Here is a 20,057-nt window from a genome sequence, read left to right as displayed (position 1 = left end):
GTGTGAATAAAGCAGAACGAAATGATATCCTCATATGTATAGGAATACAATCCATAGACTCCCACACTTTTTCCTGGCATTTGTTTAAAAGACATCATTCAGCTGACTCAAAACTAAATCAAAATAAAGCACTTACATTATAAAATAACTGATAGTGAGCTCGGAAATCATTTCACAGGGATCTGGGTTTACATACATCTCAAGGTAGTTGTAAATACATGTACAATATGGTTGTAAAAAGCACCGACATGTAAATTACATGTGAATGTAAATTATATGGGGTTGCATGGCTGTAAATTACATGTGCATGAAATACATGTGCAATGTGGCTGTAAACACTTATTCAATTTTTCATGAAGAAGAGATAAATGTAAAATATAATAAGATATTAAAATAATATGTCTTGATTCTCCAATTACATCACCAAAACTAGACATGCTTTTTTGGAGAGGATGGATGCAGCAAATGTTTTATATCTCTTTGCCAGAGAAATAAATTTTACTACTGGTATTGTCAGAGTAAAACAGATTAAGGTATTTTTTAAACCTTAAAAGGTAAACAGGAATATCACTGAAGAAGGCATACCTCTCCAATTACTAGAGAAAATATGTAAAGAAATAACTATTTACAGAGAAAAATGAAAATAGTTAACAGCAAGGAGGATACAAAACATAAGTAGAAATGCAGTCATTAAAATTCTTAAGGAATAGTTCAGAATATGAATAATAGTGAATATTATACTTTAAAAGTGGGCTATAAAATAATATTTTAAGCATGACTTTATTTTCTCTGAATATAGTTTGAGAATATATAGAGCAAAGCATGGCAGGTTCTGATGGTAATGTTACAGATAATTATTTTAATATATTTCTGCTTTAAAAAAATTACCTATAAAGACCCTTATATTTTTTCTATATTTAGGAAAATAATTTAAAATAAAAGCTATTTTTAATTCAATTGTATGCAGACATTTCTATTAGGTTACTAAGCAATGGGCTTTTCTCTAACAGTTACTGCCAAAGAATAAAAAATGTCTCCAGGCAAAACCATCTTTCAGTGCTTCGCAGGATTAATCTGACTTAATTATGTCTAGCTAAAATGTCTTCTGATGTTTTTAGGCTATACTGTCTATACATTTTTTTTTTTTTTTTTTTGCGGTACGCGGGCCTCTCACTGTTGTGGCCTCTCCCGCTGCGGAGCACAGGCTCCGGACGCGCAGGCTCCGGACGCGCAAGCCCAGCGGCCATGGCTCACGGGCCCAGCCGCTCCGCGGCACGTGGGATCCTCCCGGACGGGGGCACGAACTCGTGTCCCCTGCATCGGCAGGCGGACTCTCAACCACTGCGCCACCAGGGAGGCCCTGTCTATACATTTTTAATAAACATTTATAAGCCAACATACTAAAGGGTCCCCAGAGTAGCAGGTACCAAGGAGGTGTAACAAGAATTCCACTTTGTAACAAACTTTTACTGTTTCCTTTTCTTATCCAACACTTCACAAGTTTATTCCAGAAGTTTTCTCATACAACGTAAAGCTTCTGTGTGAAACATGGAATGGAAGAAAGAGCCCTTTCTCTGCCCGTTTTTTCCCCCATGCATGGGCTTTCAAAAAGTCCTATTTATTCCCCAGAAACATGCCATTCATTAATAATCTGCTGATTCCAAACCAAAGAATTATATTTTAAATAATTGAACAAACACCACATTGAGGCAGCTCCACGCAGCATCAATGTTAAGATGTCATTTAAGCTTATTATTACTCACAGTACCAGCACCAGTGGTTTGCACATGGTAAAATCACTCAAGGTCAGTGTAAAGAAGTCTGGAACCCTGCAAGCCCAGCCCAGAGAGCAAGGTCAGGGATCCTAGGAATTTAATGTGATTTGTTCCCTAAGGTGAAAATATTCTGTAGATTCCTGCCATTGATCTAATAAAAGCAAATGACAATCCAAAACAAACTAAAAAGTGTTATGATTACTGATCTTCTATGGAATTGTCCTAAATTTGCTAGAAAATTAAATAATACAATTGATAAGCAAATATATTTACCTCTTCTTGCTAACCTTTTCCCTCAAATATCAGTGGGCATTCTAATATAAGTATCTTTAACCTAATATCCGTGCATATAAGAACAGCTGATATAAACTCTTTAGTGACATGTGCACATGTGAGTTTTCAGGAGAACAAATATACAGTTTTTGTAGGTGCTAACTAAAAAACAAATAAATCCCCCCAAAACTGTCACAGATTTATGAAGACTGTAGGATTTCTACTGTTGAATATTGCTTCAAGGACAACAATGAATTACTCTGTGTGTGTGTGTGTGTACACTCTTTGCCTTGGTCAATCTGCTCCCCCGTGCACATTATATACAGCCCATGTAACACTAGAAAAATAAACATATACTTAGCACTTATGTTACTTGTATCTTATGGGACACAAAAATAAGACAAAGTGCATATAGGCTCCTCATAAGCAGTCGGAGAGATCCAAGGGGAGAAAGAAGGACATGGGAATATAAAATGAGATGACAGAGAGTACTAGAACTCATTCTGAATTGGAAGAAATCATTGTCTGAGAAGAAAATCTGGTCAGAGACAGAGAAAGTTTAGAAAGTGACAGGTAGTAGACCCAGCTGTCTCTGACCTGTTTATTAGCCTTATGTAGCATAAATTTATTCACTATGACTAAGCAATTTGCCATGCCTTTGGGTCAGCCACGCTCAGAGAGGAGTGAAAATCTTCTATTTCACCCTGTATCTATGATTAAATTGCTCATGGCTGTGCGGTTGGCATCTGCACACTACAGCTGAGGTGAGAGGCAGACTCAGAACATGAGTCCTCGAGTCAGCAGGTCTTAAGGACAATCCTAAAATCTCTTATAAATTAGTTACTTACGTTTCTGACAGTTTGGTAGAACAGATTCTTTCTGATAAAGTGCATCCATCCATTTATCTTTCCATCTACTTATCTACACACACACATATATATACACGTGTGTGCGTGTGTGTGTGTGTCTCCATATATAGTGAAGCTCTAATAAGAAAGTAAGCATTTTTAGGAAGCCAAAAATGAAGTGAAAGAGAAAAATGAGAGATTACATAAGCACTCAAGTTGTACTCACCCTGGGCAACAAATTCTTTATGTGTATTTTTTCCCATTAATCCTCACAAAAATCTTATGAAAAAAGTCTGATTTTCTGATTACAGATGATAAAACTGAACTTCCAGTGGGTAAGCATCTCAAACACAGTAAGTGGAATTTAAACCATGAGCCTATCCAAAAGCTTTGCTCCCTCAGTCACTAAGCCATGCTAACCTCACGATCATGATTCAGATGGCTTACTTAGTGAATTCCACTTCTAACCATGATGGAGCACCTTGTGACAAAACAATGCTCCTGCTGAGAATTAGAAAACAGGAGATAAAATTAAACACAGCCAACACCTACTTGAAGACAAAACTGTAGAGGCATCCCAGGCTTCAGTGGCCGAGATACTGGGTAGGACAAAAAAAAACTCAGAGAGGTGAACTGACATTTTGAGGGCTACTTTTTCCCTCGGGTAATACGCCAGTCCATGGATGGGAAAGAGGCTGAGAGTCCAGGAAAAGGTCAAAGAGGTAAAAGAAAAAAAGAAAAAGGTGAGACTTCTGGCATTCTATCTATCTGGCACACTTTCTACTCTGGATGGACAGGTAAAACACTAACGTTTGAGGCTGCAGTAGTCAGGATTTGAGGGGCTCAGATCCTGGAGAGAAGGTAACACAAGAGACACAAGTCTGACACTTATGGTTTTCCTCTTGAGGCACTTGGCTTAATGTCTGAAGCGCCCAGGGCAAGAAGCAAAGTAACCACACAAAAATCTGAAAAGCACAAGGATGTTTTCAGCAGTATCACGGTGCTGAGAAAACCAAAATCGGAGTTCAGGACCTGCCAAGGAAGAAGGACTGCATAAACCCATAAGCTCTCAAATGGTTCTTCTGAATGACAACTCCCTAGCAATGTGGGTAAACCAGAGCAGAATGACCTTCACAAAGACTGGAGACAAGCCTCTGACTTGTGACTGACTTCAGTCACATTCTGACTGAATTGGAGTGATCTGTCCCCAATTTACCTGACTACCAGAGGATACTGGAAACCCTCTCTGGAAAAACAAACAAACAAAAAACCCAAACAGCATAATTCTGACAGTTATAATTTTTCATATACAATGTGAGACACTCAATAAAAAATTTCAACCATACTTACAAATAAGACTAAGAGGAAAAAAAAACCTAGAAAAAATAGACAATACAAATAAAACCACAGATGAGCCAGATATTGAAACAGGTATTGTAAAACATGGTGACTAGTATGTTTAAGAAAATGGAAGGCAAGATGAAGAATGTTTGCAAAGAAACTGAATTTATTAAAAAAATTGAAATTTGAGAACTGCAAAATATAATAACTAAAAATAGATCTCAACAGACTGGACTGATAGTATTAGGGCAAAAGAGAGGACTAGTGAACTGGAATGTAAATCGGTAGAAAACATTCAGAGAAAACTAGAGAAAAAGCATAACAGACATAGACAACACAGAAAAGTGACACAGAAACACAGAGGGGACAGTGGAGAGTGCTAACATACATTCAATTGAAGGATAGAGACTGCAGGGCAGAAGAAATATTTGAAAAAATAATAGTCTAGAATTTTTCAAAGTAATAAAAAAAACCCAAGCTATAAATTCAAGAACTGCTATGAACTCCGAGCAGATTAAATACAAAGGAAGCTACACCTAAAAGTGTAACAGAACTACTTAAATCCAAGACAGAAAAACCTTAAAAGCCAACAATGAAAATCATTTCTTGTTCAAAGAAGTGATAATAAGATTGGTCAGAAGATGATGGAAATAATCTTTAGAGTATGGAAAGAAAATAAATGCCAACCTAGAATACTTGACCCAGAAAAACAGACAATAAAATACAAAAACAAATCCCTTTCCAATAGCTTCAGAAATGTCAAATACCTAGGTACCAACAAGGAAGATGTGCAAGGCCTCTATGCAAAAGGAAAACTTAAAATGTTTTAATATTATTTGAGAGAAATTTTAAAAGACCTAAAAGGCGGCTCAATATTGCTAACATGCCAGTTTTCCCCAAATCAATCTTTAGATTCAATGCAATAATCCCACCATATACTGTCAAGGCAATATTAAAGGACAAATCAGAAGTATTCGTGCCATGCATCAAGTTTTTCTATGAAACTACAGAATTTAGGACAGTGTGATACTGATGCAAGACAAGCAGAGTGAAATATAAAACAGGGAGTCCAGAAAAAAACTGTATACGTATAGAGAGATCACTGATGGCAAGAATAACACTGCAGAGCAGTGGGAAAGACACTGAGATACTTCGACATCTAAGTGGAAACAATCCTGATTCATACTCTCCTCCCTATACAAATATCAATTCCAGGTTGATTATAAATCTAAACATGAAAGGTAAAGCAATAAAGCTTCTATAAGACTATCATCATGACACTGAATAGACAAAGATTTCTTAAACAAGATATGAAAAGCCATAAAGGAAAAAGAAGAAACACCACTCTACATTAAGGAAAAAGAGGGAACCACTCACTCTACATTAAAATTTAAAAGTTCCAGTCATTAAAAAAAGAAAAAAACAAAAACGAAAAAATAAAAACAAGGCCAGTAGGAGATGGAAGAAGATATGTGTAATGTATGTATCTTACAAAAATCTGGGGTCCAAATCATGTAAAGAAATTCTAAAAAATCCATTTAAAAAAGATATATAGCCAAAGAGAAAAACGAGCAAAATACTTAAACAGGCATTTGAGAAAAGAGAATATTCCAACGGGCAAAAAACTTATAAGCACATCTCCAGCCTCATTAGTCACTCTGGAAAGGCAAAACAAAACCACAATGAAATATCATTATGGAACCACCAGAATCGCTAAAATGGAAAAGGCTAACAAAACCGAGTGTTTGACTAGGACGTGAACAAAAAATAGGTTGGGATATACATTCCCCTCACTTCCTGCCTGCCTCGCCGTAGACACGAAAGTGTGTGCATTCCACGGTTCCAGAGCCTGTTGGGCAGCCCCTCTGCCATGGTGCCCCGCAATTTCCAGGGTTGATAACACCATTCCCTTCATCCTGGCCCTGCAAGAATAGGATGGTTAGGACTTCCCGCCACTGCTGGTCTCTGGGTGCTTCATAAAAACCTACAGTTCTATAAAACAGACCACTCATTAAGTTCTTTTCAACTAAAACATTTGCAGGACCCTGACTGCTATTCCTTTGCAGAGATTTTGCCTTTTAGTTTGTGTAAAATAGGGAGCTATTCTAAGGCCTTAAATAAGAGATGGATGTAACATGACTTACAGTGTAAAAGCGTTAGTGTGTCTGCTCTGTTGAGAATACTCCACGAGGTGGCTGAGGGTAGACCCAGTGGGACTAGTGGGCAGACCATGCTGTGATCCCGAGAGACAATGGCGGCTCAGGTGAGAGAAGTGGCAGAAGCCACGTGTAGAAGTGGTTCGATTATTCTTTGAAGGCTTAGCCACCAGGACTGGATTCCCTGATGAATCTGGATACGAGGTAGGAAAGAAGTAAGCCAAGGATGACTCCACGGATTGTGACTTGACCAAATTAAGGAAATTTGTCACCCTGACTGAGTTAGGGCAGGCTGTGGAAAGAGCAAATTTCACCACGGGTGGAGGAGATCAGAAGTGTGGAAATGCCAAACAGGAAGTGGAAGAGTGAATTGGTTATATCTTCTAAACTTCAGAAGAGAGATCTGGACTGAAGACCCAATTTGGGGGCTATTTACTACCATGGGACTGGGTTACACCACCAAGGGAGTGAGTGGTTGTCAGTAAGAACAGAGGACACGGCGGGGAATCCCTGGGCACTTCAATATTAAAAATTCTAGAAGAAAAACAACCAGCAGTGGAGGTCAAGAAAGAGAACCACTGAGTCAAAGAAAACCAAGAGAGACAGCGTAACAAGAAAAGGAAAGATCAACTATTGCGAATGTTGCCAAGTCAAGTAATAGGACACACTGTATACATTTAAAATTTTCTGCATATTCTGATGTTTTGACAACTCAAAATTTAAACACCTTTCTGGTTGGGGAAAGACTGCCGCTCTGAGGCTGGCCAGTTCTTAGAAGCGCTCAGCTGGGAGCATGCCTTTGATAGACAAACTAACCCATCCAGAGCCTGGCCTTCTCTTCTGGCCCAAACACTCCAGGAAGCAATGTTCCTCTGCCTTAACCATCCCAGGGCCAGGTACCAGGCAACGACGGACCGCCCCTCTAGCTTAGTGCCACTGAAATTATTCAAACTCCCCAATTCCTAACTGTCCAAGCTGCCCTGCCTCGCCTTTCCCTGGGAAACCCCAAGGAAGGCTGTATGTAGTCTCAGCTTTCCCCCTCGCTCTTGCTTTCTGCCTCTTCACCAAAACCTCCCCTGGCGACCCGTTCCTCCGGGTATGATAGACTTTGCTTTCTTGAGCCTCTCTTGTGGCCACACCTGACTGACCACTGCATAAAAGAGCACAGAACAAGGAGTTCTAACCATCGTACATGGGCTTTGGCAATGGGGAGGTCACAGCTATGCTGAAAAGAGCAATGTGTTATTCATATGTTATTAAAATGTATTGAGCTAGCAGATATTACATTAATAAATGGATATTTAGGTGAACTTTATTCCATCTGTGGACCTTGAATCAAAAAACCTCAGGTAGGGACTCTGCAGACAAGCGTGGGGATCCCACTGATGCATTGAATGACTTTGACAGGCCCTCGACGGAGAACTAATGTTTTACCAGTAGCTAACGCGAGACAGCGTTTCACGTGAGTTTACAATGCTGTAAGGTACACACTCTTTCCCCCAGTTTAGAGTTGAGAAACTGACTCAGAAGTGTTATGATCATACACCTCCCAAGTGCAGTGCTAAATTCAAATACAGTTCCCACCCCAAAGTCCATGCTGTTTCCACTACCCTATGCACTCTAAAAATAAAATAAAATGGAATATTTAAAGAAGGCATACTTGAATTATCTGGGAATCAAACCTGGGCCCCTGCATTCCCTGAAAATCCTATTTCCTGGTAAACCTACACATTGAAACTTCCAATTGTAGATGGAAAATATTTAGAAACGTTAAACGAACAAAAACCAAGTTAACTTCTCTTCCCAGCTACCTAATGATTTCAATCAGTATGACTGCTTAAAATGAAGAGGCTATGTTAAACAGAACTTTATATTAGTAAAAGTCTTTCTAAATATACTTAGCAAGTATATTCGGCTGCTCATAAAGTCTCTCTGAAGACTTGACAAGTCATTTCCAACGCAAAAGGGTAAATCCTAACATTACCAACGTTGTTATTGTGGAAACACTTTAAGATATTAGTCACTAGAATGATTTTCTAAATATATTTAGCAGGTTTAGTTGGCTACATATGAAGTCTCTTATCAAACCTGACATGTTATTTCCAGCGACCTGAATAGGCTATTTCCCTGAGGAAGCAGAGTGGAATAAATTCTCAATGCAGACTTGCCAAACAGAGAATAAAAATAGTATCTAACATATACTCCACTTTGAAATTATGTATTTCTATTATCGTGTCCTCTGGACCACTGCCCCTGAAAAACTAACTGAGCTCCTATTTGAGCAACAAATACCCTGCCAAGCTGGTCTGAAGTGATCAGGATAAAGAGTTCAATAACCGTTACGAGAATTCCACGGCAGCTGTCAAGCACGAAGGTCTGGCTTTTCTGAATGACAGCACCTTCTCCTCTGCCTCCCCTCCACCTTCAGAGTAGCCGATTGTGACGTGACCTCTAGGTACATACCCATTCCTTCTCTGCCTCTGCCCTAACACACTCTCATCGTTCATTCACATGAAAGTGCAAATCACCAATGAACGTGCAAAACTTAACTTTTCTCAAGAAAATGCACTTAAAACACAAAAGAATCAGCGCTGGGCATCCAATAATTAAATTCTAATGGAGACTACTCTGAAACATCAGCACGTACGAAAATTGCCCCTAAGGCAGATTAGGAAGAATAATTCAAACCATTAAGGATAAATAATCCAGTTGCAGGGGGAAAAGTTTAAGATAACATAAACTGGTCCAATCTTATTAGTGTATCAGATGATGATCTATGGAAATTAAACAAGGTAAGTACTTGAACTTCAAACACTCATAATAGTCATTTCCTTCTCTGTTCGAAATGTCTTTTCATGTCAAATTCCCATTACATTTGATACACGGTCTGCGTACTGGAAAAAAAAATGTGTTTAACACATAGGTTTACAAATTTGAATAACAAAATCAATATGGCAAAATATTAAAGGTAATGAAGAAATAACAGAGAACTGTGCCCAAGGGCTCCATGAGCATCAGACATGCACTGAGTACATGCTTATGAGCTTCCGTTTCCCATTTTCCTTCTCAGTAAATGTATAAGACACGTGAAGAGGTGCAGGCAGAAACCACAGAACACACGTGAAGATTCTTCTATCTGGTAGTAAGACCGTGGACACTCCACCTGGGAGAAGTAACCCCTGCTTTTCCTTTGTGAGGACAACCCAGCTGAATCTGTACCTGGTGTTTTATTGGTAGTGTGAAGAAATTTTAATCATCCATCTCCCTCTTATGCGTACTTTTTTTGCCATTCTCACAAGCTGGTGATCTGAAAATCAACACAGTAAGGTCAGGATTATCTGTTATCAGAGTAGCCTGTGATCTGACAATAGTTGTCCCTCACTTTGCACACAGACACTGGAAGTCTCCACAAACACCAAATTCGTCTCACAAAAGTTACAGCTCAGTGACAGGAAAAAGTGAGCATGTTGGCTGAAGAAAGTCCTATTACAGTTAAGCATTAAGCAAGGGAGATGAATCCATTAGAAAGAAGTCAAGTAAAATTAGAAAATTTTCTCTTTCCAACCTCACACAAAATACAGAGTAAAAGGAAAACCAACACCAATATTAAAAAATTTAAATTAAAAACGTTATATTTGCTTGATTTGGTATTGATTTTTCTTACACAGAAATCTACATAACTTGAATATTTTTCGAGGGTACTAGCTTTCCCAAGTTTTCCCCTTCTGTTACTACACCTACTTTTGACACAACAAAATTAGTAAGTTTAAATTCTCATGTTCTACAAATGTTTCAGGTAAGAACTCTCTCTCCAAACTAAACTTGAAATCTTTTGAACAGTCAAAAGGTCTTACATAATAACATTCATATAACTTAAAATTTAATCCTTCAATAACATTAATCTTTCACATGAGTATACAAGGAAGGCACTAAGTTTGCAAGCATGAGAAAAAAGTGAGAAATCTGTGGGAGAAAGAAAACAAAATTAGAAACCATATTGATACAATGTTACAAACCAAACACAGGCTACTCAAAATCCATTCTCCTTTTCTTCCACATAAAGGGAGTTCCAATCTTGTTCGAAGTTGCCTGTGCTTTATTTCTCAGCTTCTCTTGCAGCTAGGGATGGCCAAAAGACAGTTTTGTCCAATAAGAATAAGTGCAAATCTACTACAGATTTCAAGATAGCCTTTGCTTTCCTGTTAAGGCACCAGATTCCTGTCTCCTAATTCCTCCTTCCTTGAAATCAGACATAATGCTGGAGAGGAATTAGTCTTGTTGCAACTTTGGGGGAGAATGTGTGGGAGAGTCTGGGACATTGATAGCCAAAGAGAGCTTCACATGGCACCAGCCCTTAACTCCACTGGCACGAAAAATAAACTCAAATTTGCTTAAGACACTGAAGTTAGATTCTTGTTACATACAACCAAATCCCATTTCAAATGCTATTCTTGAAGTAGTTGGTGAGATCACCAGAGGCTGAAATAAAATTCTTTAATGGTGGGGTCACAGCTATAAAAAACAAAAACACCTCCCAAGCATCAAAGAACAGAAGTAAAGGAGAAGCCTTGGGGGAAAGGAGGCAAAAGAGAGAAGAAAACATAAATTTTTAAAACGTGCAGAAGTGACTGCACATAGCAGAGGTGGTAAATAATGGTCGCAGAAAGGGCAATGGAAGAATGCAGTAATTCTTGTTTTCATTATAGCTGAGTCATTAAAATGAAGTTATGTATAGTATACTTTAATCAACGTGATAAATTTGAGTTTTTATACTTAAAACTGCTAACTTTTCGGGAGTCCAGAAAATTCACTTATGAAGATAACCTTATTTCTTTAGAACATTGAATAAATGGCAAATGCCTTTAAAAATAAAATCAGTAATACATAATATTCCCTTCTGTTTCCCACGAAGCTCTGGGCTCTCCAGCCAAAGGGGTCTGCTCCCAGTTGCCCAAAAACCCCCTGACCACAGTGGCATTACTAGCCTCTGTACTCTGCTCTCACACTCCAATATCTGAAATACCCCTCCCTCCCTCCCTTCTGTAACCGGCATCTACCCGTTTTTCACAGCTGACTCAACATCACCCCACCTTTCCCATGACTGCCCATGCATACCCCAGAAGCCTAGCCAACGACTTGTGGTAAAGCAGGAGACTCTTACCAAAAAAATCCCTTATACTGTCTGCGTTTATAGTTGAACTCATTTCTGGTATTTTTAATGAGTAAGTTTCTTGATTCCTGTCATAGACAGGAATCACTCACTCTACATTTTTTTGTATCACTCACTGCATTGTAATTTCCTGCTTAGAACTGAAGCTGCCGCTAGTGAGACTTAATTAAAATGCCCCTGAATCGAAGTAGATTTAACTATGAGAATCTGGAGTGAAAAGTACATAAATCTTGTTCTAATGGGTAAAATGGAGGTAAGGGTGTCCACAGGGCCTCCTTCTTGAGTCCTTCAATTTCCCTTCCAGGCTGTCACTGAGGCAACAGGTGACTGAGGAAGGAAGCCCTTTGGAAAAGAACAGCTCTCCAGTCCAATCCCTTACCATAAGCCCTGGGGATTGCATGAACTTCAGATCCCAGAATTTTCAAGAAACCCAGTCCATATACATTTAAATTCTCTCCCAACCCCCAGCAAGGTCTATGGCAGCATCTCATAAATACATCACTATTTCTTCAATGAAGTTCAGATATATCCAAACTTAAGAGGATAAATAAAGACTATAAATAGCTTTATGTCAGATCAGATCAAGGTATAGCACCAAATAATTTACGAAAATGAGGTTTGGGGTTTCAGAATTGCAGAAAAGGAATCATCAGGAATCCCTTCTAACATCTGATAGCTACTAGGGTGCTATCAGTACCAGGAAAGGGTAAGAATCCACCGGCAAAAGGTATTTTAATTTAAGGCGCCTATTTGATTCTATCATGGATGCGCAATAAAGAGAATTAAATCAACACAACTTCTTCTCTCTCCAACAGTTAAACTAGGAACTCTGAAAAAACAGTAAATCAGTTGAGGGCTGGAAGCACCTGAGTAATCTGCCTGAGTAAATTTCAGAAGAAACGATTACACTGACAAATCTAAAATATTTACAGTAAATTTTAGCGTCACATTATAAATCAAATGAACTATTACCTCTTATTGTTTAAAGTTCTCTGCTACACTAGTATTTCTAATGTGAAAAATTAATGATACCTTAATTCACAACTTGTACAAATCTGAAGTGACAAATATGTGTTTTGCAACAAAAAGTAGGCCTGTGTAGTACTTAGAGAATGCTTTTATGCGCCAGGAATGATGTAACAGGTGAAAGGGGGGACAAGGTAATGTTTAGACGTTGGAGGAAGTATCATGCCTCTGCAACTAAAGTCTGTTCTTTCCAAATCCAATTAATCCTGAGAGGTCACTTGACATAGTAAGAGCACAATGTTTCACAGAAGTTATATTACTGCAACTTAGAAAAACTGTTCAATTATCGTCAGGAGGCCTGCTTAGGCCTCCAGTTCTGCAGCCATTCTTACAACAGTACCATGGATTAGGCCAGTTATGATCCATCTTTAATCAGAGGGCACCATATGGTGAACCCTGGAAGAAAGTCCAGGTTTCTTTCAGATCGTTCCATTGTGGGGAATGTGGCCGAAATAAAAGTAATAAGGGGGTCCTCGCTGTACAGCAATACTTCTCTCTGCCCCCTTGCACACTGCTACAGCTTACAGGAGGAAGGGAGTATGGACAGTGGGTCTCTTTAGCAAAGCCCAAAGGCTCAAACCCATTACCACGCTTTTCTAAAATACATGCTGCAAAAGTTTTTCAAAAAGAAAAAAGCTCTATTCTTGCTCCTGGTTGAGTCACTTGAGTCTTAGATGCGTCATCTTTAATACAATATAATAACATCCATCTCTGGGGGATGTAGCAAAAAACAAAATGAAATTAACTTACAGATACTCAGGACATTACAGTTATAACCTAATTATGTCAGACTCAGAGCCTCTAACATGAATTGATGCAGAGTGAGGTAAAGAGAGGGAGAGGGTTCAAAGGTTTCCACTTTCACAAACATTTCACATGTCCCTAATACTGAACTTCTTTTCTAAAGATTGATGGTTGGTTACTGTGAAAAAGTATGGGTATCTGAAGTACATCAGAGAAATATCATGAAGCAAGAAGCAGCACAGAGCAGGCTGCAAGTAAATGATTAAGAATTACAGCCACATTTATGGCCTATTTTATTTGAATAAAATTTACCTTCTCATTTCTAATGCAGGGTAATAGGATATGCACACTGGTAATTTTCCTTTCAGGATTGTAATAATACTTGTCAAGAGCTCAAACGGTTCTTGAAAGTTTAAGTCCTACTGATGCTAGACAGTTATTTTCCTTTTATGGGATGTAAATTTGTAAAGCTTATTTTACTTCTCCAAAGAGTCTTAAGTCTAGTAAAATCTTAAGTGACTTACGGAATAATGCCTTTAGCTTCCAGCATACATCAATGGAAACCAGTCTCTTCTATTCTCTGTAGTGTCGTAGTCCTACAAGTAGGACCAACATTTTCCTATGGTTAAAATACTGATGCCAAGGTTAATTTCTCCCACTCCCTCACTTTTCATATTAATCAGTCACCAGATCTATGGGTTCTTCCTCTGTAACATCTCTTTCTTCTGTCTCCACTGTCCTCACTCTGCTCTATTTGTCACTTCCCTTCTAGACTATTACTGCTGCCTCTCAACTAGATCAGGCCCCCAGCAGAAGTCTGTCGGACCTCTAATCAATCCCATAAATGATTTCCGATAGCCTTCTTACTACCTATGTCTTTCAGGTGCTTAAATCATGAATAACCCTCCAAGACTCACAGCAAGACTCAGAGTATTCAAATTCCTTAAACTGATTCAGGCCATATACACTGTGATCTCCATCCACCTTGAAAGCTTATTCTTATTTAAGAGTCTTCACTGTTACTCTATATAACCCCTCGGCTGCCATCAAACACTTCTACTTGCCCTCTCACTTCCTCACTCCATCCAAGACCTGAAAGGGATGTTTGATGTAGTCATCTGCTGGAAATTCCTATCCAAGTTACAGCTCAAGTTCTGCCCTAAGTCAAGGCACCCAGACCAACTAGGCCACATGGATGACTCTCTTGCCCAAACCTGAGGACACAGACAATGCTCTGGTACTCTTCTTCCAATAATTCACAGTATTTTTGTGCTTCAGGCTTTATTTTTCCTACCTGAGTTGCAAGCTCCTTGAAGAGAGGAAAATGGCTTCTGTCTTTTAAGATGCCCCATCCCTAACAGATTACCCTGCAAACACAAAAACTATGTAATGAATATGATAAAACCAATGAAATTAGTCATCGTTACACACCAGAGATACTGAGTGTAAGACTGTCACTGCGCATGAGAATGACTTAGGATGCTAGTTAAAAATGTATGTTCCTAGACCCAAGTCCAGAGACTGCTTGTTCTCAGGTAAGGAAAAAATAAAAAATTAAAGACCTGTAGGGAGTTCAGATGCAGTTAGCACAAAGATGGTATTTTGAGAAACACTGCCACTGATTACTTTGAAACAGTAAATAAAAAAATAAAACAAATACAAAAGTGTGCAGAATTACAATTGATGAGAAAGAAAATAAGGCATGTTACAAAATAGTTGCCATCATTAGGAAGTTTTTTTTGTGATAGTCACCATAAACCATATGCACTCTTACTATGTTAATTGAAAATAGCTATTCTCATTAAAGCAACTAGTGTTAATACTAAGCTAATTAGTTTTTTGCATTTAAACTATAAATTTAGGGATATTTAAAGTTATTTATGTAATACAGAAAATTAGGTAAGCTACATTTGTCTATGTAATAATATTTGATCTTTTTTTTTTTTCCTTGCGGTACACGGGCCTCCCACTGTTGCGGCCTCTCCCGTTGCGCAGCACAGGCTCCGGACGCGCAGGCTCAGCGGCCTTGGCTCGCGGGCCCAGCCGCTCCTCAGCCTGTGGGATCTTCCCAGACCGGGGCACGAACCCGTGTCCCCTGCATCGGCAGGCGGACTCTCAACCACTGCGCCACCAGGGAAGCCCTGATCTTTTTGATCATTCACTTAATTGACACAAGATTGTAAATCTTTAAGCTTTCTTTTGTTGAGTTCAATCTTTATTAACAAAGGCATTTGCAATGTAAGATATGCTCTCCTTGCATTTATTACTCTAACAACCTGTAAGGATCTAGGTATTTAAACTCCCAGTCCAACCCACCTTTTGGAATAAAAGCATATTTCATGATATGAAGTAATGAAGTAACTCCTCCTTTTGTTAATCATAAACCAACCTTTCTCTTAAAACCACACTCAACTCCAACCAACCACAGTGAACTGGTTGTTCTCAGGTAAGGAAAAAAAAAAAAAAAACTCTACCTAATCTCACGTTGGCAAATGATTGTAGTTAGTAATCCAGTGCTTTTTCTAGGTTTTGCAGGTTTCTTTAGTTTGATGATAATTTTAAATATTTCCTCTTTTATCCCCATCATGTGTGGTTAATTTTAATTATATAATTAGGCAATACTTTGCTTGCCTTACTTTTCTGATGTTGACTTGCTTGCACTAACATCCTTGGGAAAAACACTTCAGAAGTTTTTAGTAAGTCTACAACCATGAATAATTAGAAAGAGGAACCTAATAACGGTAAATATAGGTCTAGAAACAAGGAGATCTGGCTTCCATTTGTGATTTTACCTCCAATTTTCTGTATGGCTTTGGGGATGAGGTGAAGAAGGGTATGGCTAACATTGGTTCACAGCCTGTGAGCTGTTTTCTATTTTATTTTAATATTAAAAAACACTTCTGAAGCGTAAATTACCAAAAATCTGCATTTATTGGGGATTATGTATATCTAGCATCTTCTATTAACCTTCCTCTAATCTCTTCTTGGGGTTTATGTAAAGCACAGAAAATTAACAATCAGCGCCCGTCCAGGGCTTACGTCCAAATGAGGGACTAGTCTTGTCCACTAGGGAGAGACATGGAGTCTTTGGACCACGTGTCTTGGACTTTTCCCGGCAAGGACACAGCAGTTCGCCACAGGCATTAATGACACATGCCCTCTCAGGCTGCTACTCAACCACTGGGGAACACTTCGGTGCGGGAGTCACACTGCCTTGTGGTCTGTGGAACTCAGAGCCTTAGAACGAAGTGCTGTCACGTGTGGAAAAGCGTCCATACCGCATACAGAGTTATCATCCCATACTCACCATACAGAATATATAAGAGACAGTCAAATATGAAAAGCCAACAAGAATGCACAAAGATTCTCATGGCAAAGGGAAACTCTCATTACATCACCAATGAAGACAATTTTGAAAACTAAAAACACATTAACTTTTATCCTCTAGCCACACAGACGTAAACATAGGCACACACGGGCCCATCCATCCATTCAGGATCCACCCAGCAGGCAGCGACTCTCACACAGGCTCTGGGCTTATCCGGACAGGCTGCTCATTTCACCTCCTATTTCACGCTTTCTTGCCGTAAACCAAAGTGAGTTAACATAGGCAATAGGGAGGAGTTGCCTTCCTAAGTCATACTTCGAATAAATCGTTGGAGGAAACAAAGTGAATCGATACCATGAAATCCAAGGCATTTAAATTACAGGAAGTGTTAGTGGGTCTAAGGTTACATTTTTGTGGCATTTGAGGATAGGAAGACTTTCTCAGGGCAATAATTACACCAATGTAAATATCTGTGTTGAAAATTATTTCACAATACACATAGAGCGCTCTTTTCTGAACTTTCATGTATATGTTTCTACTTCATAGTTTTTTTCCCCCCTTGATCCCACAATTGAAATTCCAATATTTCAATTTTTTCCCAAAACTTAAACACAAAGGTATTTTGGTTTTTCAAAACTCAGTCTTCTCAGTCTTACAGCGTATTTCAAAATAAAACCGGGAAGGCAACTTAATTTGCACACATTCGATAGATGCTAATCAATAAAGTCCACTCAAGGGTGGCAACTGCACACCCCTGGCCCTTCACTTGCCGTCAGGTGAAATAAAGTGCTGCAATCTAGTTCCAGCCAGGGGTACTGCCAGTGTGTGAACCGACACTTCCAGTCTTCTGTGGAATATATAACTTCTTCAGGAATTTAAGAACTCTTCTAAGCATACTCTCCATCCTTAGGTCAGTTCTGAACTTTTAAGGTAAATAGATACTCTTTCAGGAGATCAAGGGAGAAGCGGGCACCAATACGATACGACACTTGAAAATCCCAATGTCTCAACAGTCTCCTGGCAACATTTTTTAGGCAAAGAGTTAAACATCGCATTTATAAAACCAACAAGGAAATCCACCTTACTTTTCAGTACCTGACGACCAAATTTCAGAAACGCAGCGTTTACTAAGTTGAAAAGCCATGCGTGATGGTGATGGGAGATCCTGTTGCATCTCCAGCTCGACCAACTGCTCCGAGTGAATCTGCAGTCTGAGGCCCTCAAGCCCGGTTACTAAATGCCATATCGGAGGAATTCTCCAGGAAAGCAAGCCTCGGAGGGCTGCTCACCCAAGCCCGGGAGCCGCTGGAGTCCCGCTAACCTGCCAGGTTAGATCAGAGCCCTCCCGACGGCTTGAACTCGGGCTCTCCCCGCGCCGGGTTCCAGGCGCGCTCGGCGCACCGGCGGGGGCCGCCCTCCGGCGGCTGCACGATCGCTGTCACCAGTCACCTTCCGGACCCTTCGCTCGCCTAACTTGCTGTCCTATTTTCCGTGAAAACCTTCCTCCCAGAAACCCTACCCTCAGCGCTGTAACTGTGGAGCCCAGGCACACAAGGTGAAACACGAACCCGCCCTCTGCGCCCGTTCCGGGTCCTCAGCGACCCGAAGACCCCGCGGCTCGACCCCGAAGCCCCCGCGGCTCGACCCCGCAGCGCGCGGGCGCGCACCCACCTTGGCTTCGCCCGTGTCCGGCTCCGCGTCCGAGAAGCCGAGTCCCGACTCGAAGGCGGCGGCGGCGGCGGCGGCGGCGGGCGCCCGGCGCGGACCCTGGAGCAGCGCGGCGGCGAACAGGGAACACGCCAGAGAGAAGAAGCCCAGCAAGTGCATGGTGGACGGGCCGCGAGCGCGCGGGGCCGGGCGCCCCGGCGAGGCTGCCTCGCGGCTCGGCCCTGTCCGCGAGGGCCGCCCGGGGACCCCGCGGAGCCGCGGCGGCGGGAGCGGGTCCGGGCTCGGCGCTCCCGACGCTGCGAGCCGCTCTCCCGGCCAGCGCCCGCGAAGCGACGGGGTCAGGGCAGAGCCTCACAGGAAACCGGACATCCGAGCGCCCGAGGCCGCGGCCCGCGAGGCGAGGCGAGTTGAGGCGAGGGCGCGGGAGGACGGCGCCCCGCTCGGTGGCTCGGCGCGCGCCTCTGGGAGCGAGGGGGTTAGACCGAGACGCCCCGCGAGGCTCGGGCCCTGCGGCGCCCCCGGAGCCCGCGTGCCCCCGCCCTCCCCTTCCCCGCGGCGGGGCGAGCCGGGCGGCCGGGCGGCGGGAGCGGCGGCGAAGCCGGGGAGCGCGGGGCGCGGGGCTGCGCGGCGGCGGGCGCAGGGGCAGGGCATGGCTGACGCGCCCTCTGCCTGCGCTTATGTGAGAGAAAGCGGCCGAGGGAGGGAGCGTGCCGAGCCCGGCCGCCCTCCCCTCGCCCTTTCCTCGGAAGCGGCTCCCCGCGCTCCGGGTCGCGCCGCCCCCCGCCCCTCCCCCGCCCCTCCCCCCTCCCGCTCGCGGAAAGCGGCCCGGGGCGCTGGCGGCTCGGGGGCTCGGGGGCGGTGGCCCCGCGCCGGGCACGGTGGGCGCGGTAGCCGGGAGGTGGCTCGGGAGGACCGAGCCCGCCCTTTGTCCTCGGCAGCCAGGGGCTCCGGTCCGAGTCCCGGCAGCCCGGCCCTGGCAGTCCCGCTCGAGGGGTGGAAGGAGCCCCGGATTCCAGAAGGGGCGAGAGAAAGTCAACCCCGGGGGGAGACCCCGCCGGGGCCCGGGAACCCCCGCCCGTTGGGCCACGCGGGGGCCCGGGGCAGCCGAATGAGGGCAGGCCGTGTGGGGAAGGCCCGGGAGCGCAGACTCGGGGCAGATGCGGAAGGAGCAACTGGCTCCTCACGGAGAAGCTTAGGGGCGGCGTTGGCTTTCAGTGAGAAAGGGGGTGACGGAGAGACACGTGTTAAGCACGCTGTCGTCGGAAGCGACATTTGCCGAAGGCGACAGCATCTCCTGGTTGGCAAGGCACCCCGGGGCCGGTTGCCCGGGGTGGAGAGACTTTCCCATCTGAGGTAACGCGCTGCAGGTTCTGAAACTCCCCTCCCCCCGGTTTACTTGAAGCCTCGGTACCGCCTGGGACGGGAGCCCCCGCTCTGCGCGCCTGTCCATTGCCCGTTTGACGGTCAGCATCGCTGCGAAGTGCTTCCTCCCATCTGTCCGTTGCTCTGACTTCTGGACTTTACACCGCAAAGCGACTCTAACTTCCATATGTGAGTTCTTCACATACTTTGAAAGTATCTGTCGTGTTCTCCCTACGCTCTATTCCTCCCCCCCGCCCCTTTTTAAAGACAGCTCCAAGTTCCCTCATCCACCATGATCTAGTTCTCCATGTTCTTCAGACAGTATACGCCCCAGAACGTGACTCAGTACTGAAAGGGTTCCTGCAA

The 20,057-nt window shown here is 42.5% G+C and overlaps 1 protein-coding gene across 1 annotated transcript in view; it reads right to left on the bottom strand.

Moving 5' to 3' along the window:
* Positions 1 to 18,537, bottom strand: part of VEGFC (vascular endothelial growth factor C) — a 79,753-nt gene extending 61,216 nt beyond the window's left edge. Inside the window, exon 1 of the mRNA XM_030829962.3 lies at positions 18,333 to 18,537. Coding sequence (XP_030685822.2) covers positions 18,333 to 18,488 — 156 coding nt within the window. The 5' untranslated portion in view covers positions 18,489 to 18,537. The remainder of the gene's footprint in view (positions 1 to 18,332) is intronic.
* Positions 18,538 to 20,057: the final 1,520 nt, after the last annotated feature.

Source organism: Globicephala melas, chromosome 21, assembly GCF_963455315.2.
Source record: "Globicephala melas chromosome 21, mGloMel1.2, whole genome shotgun sequence".
In the NCBI taxonomy this organism is placed as follows: Eukaryota; Metazoa; Chordata; class Mammalia; order Artiodactyla; family Delphinidae; genus Globicephala; species Globicephala melas.
Note: the sequence above shows the minus strand (reverse complement) of the source record. Positions and strands in the feature narration are given on the sequence as shown.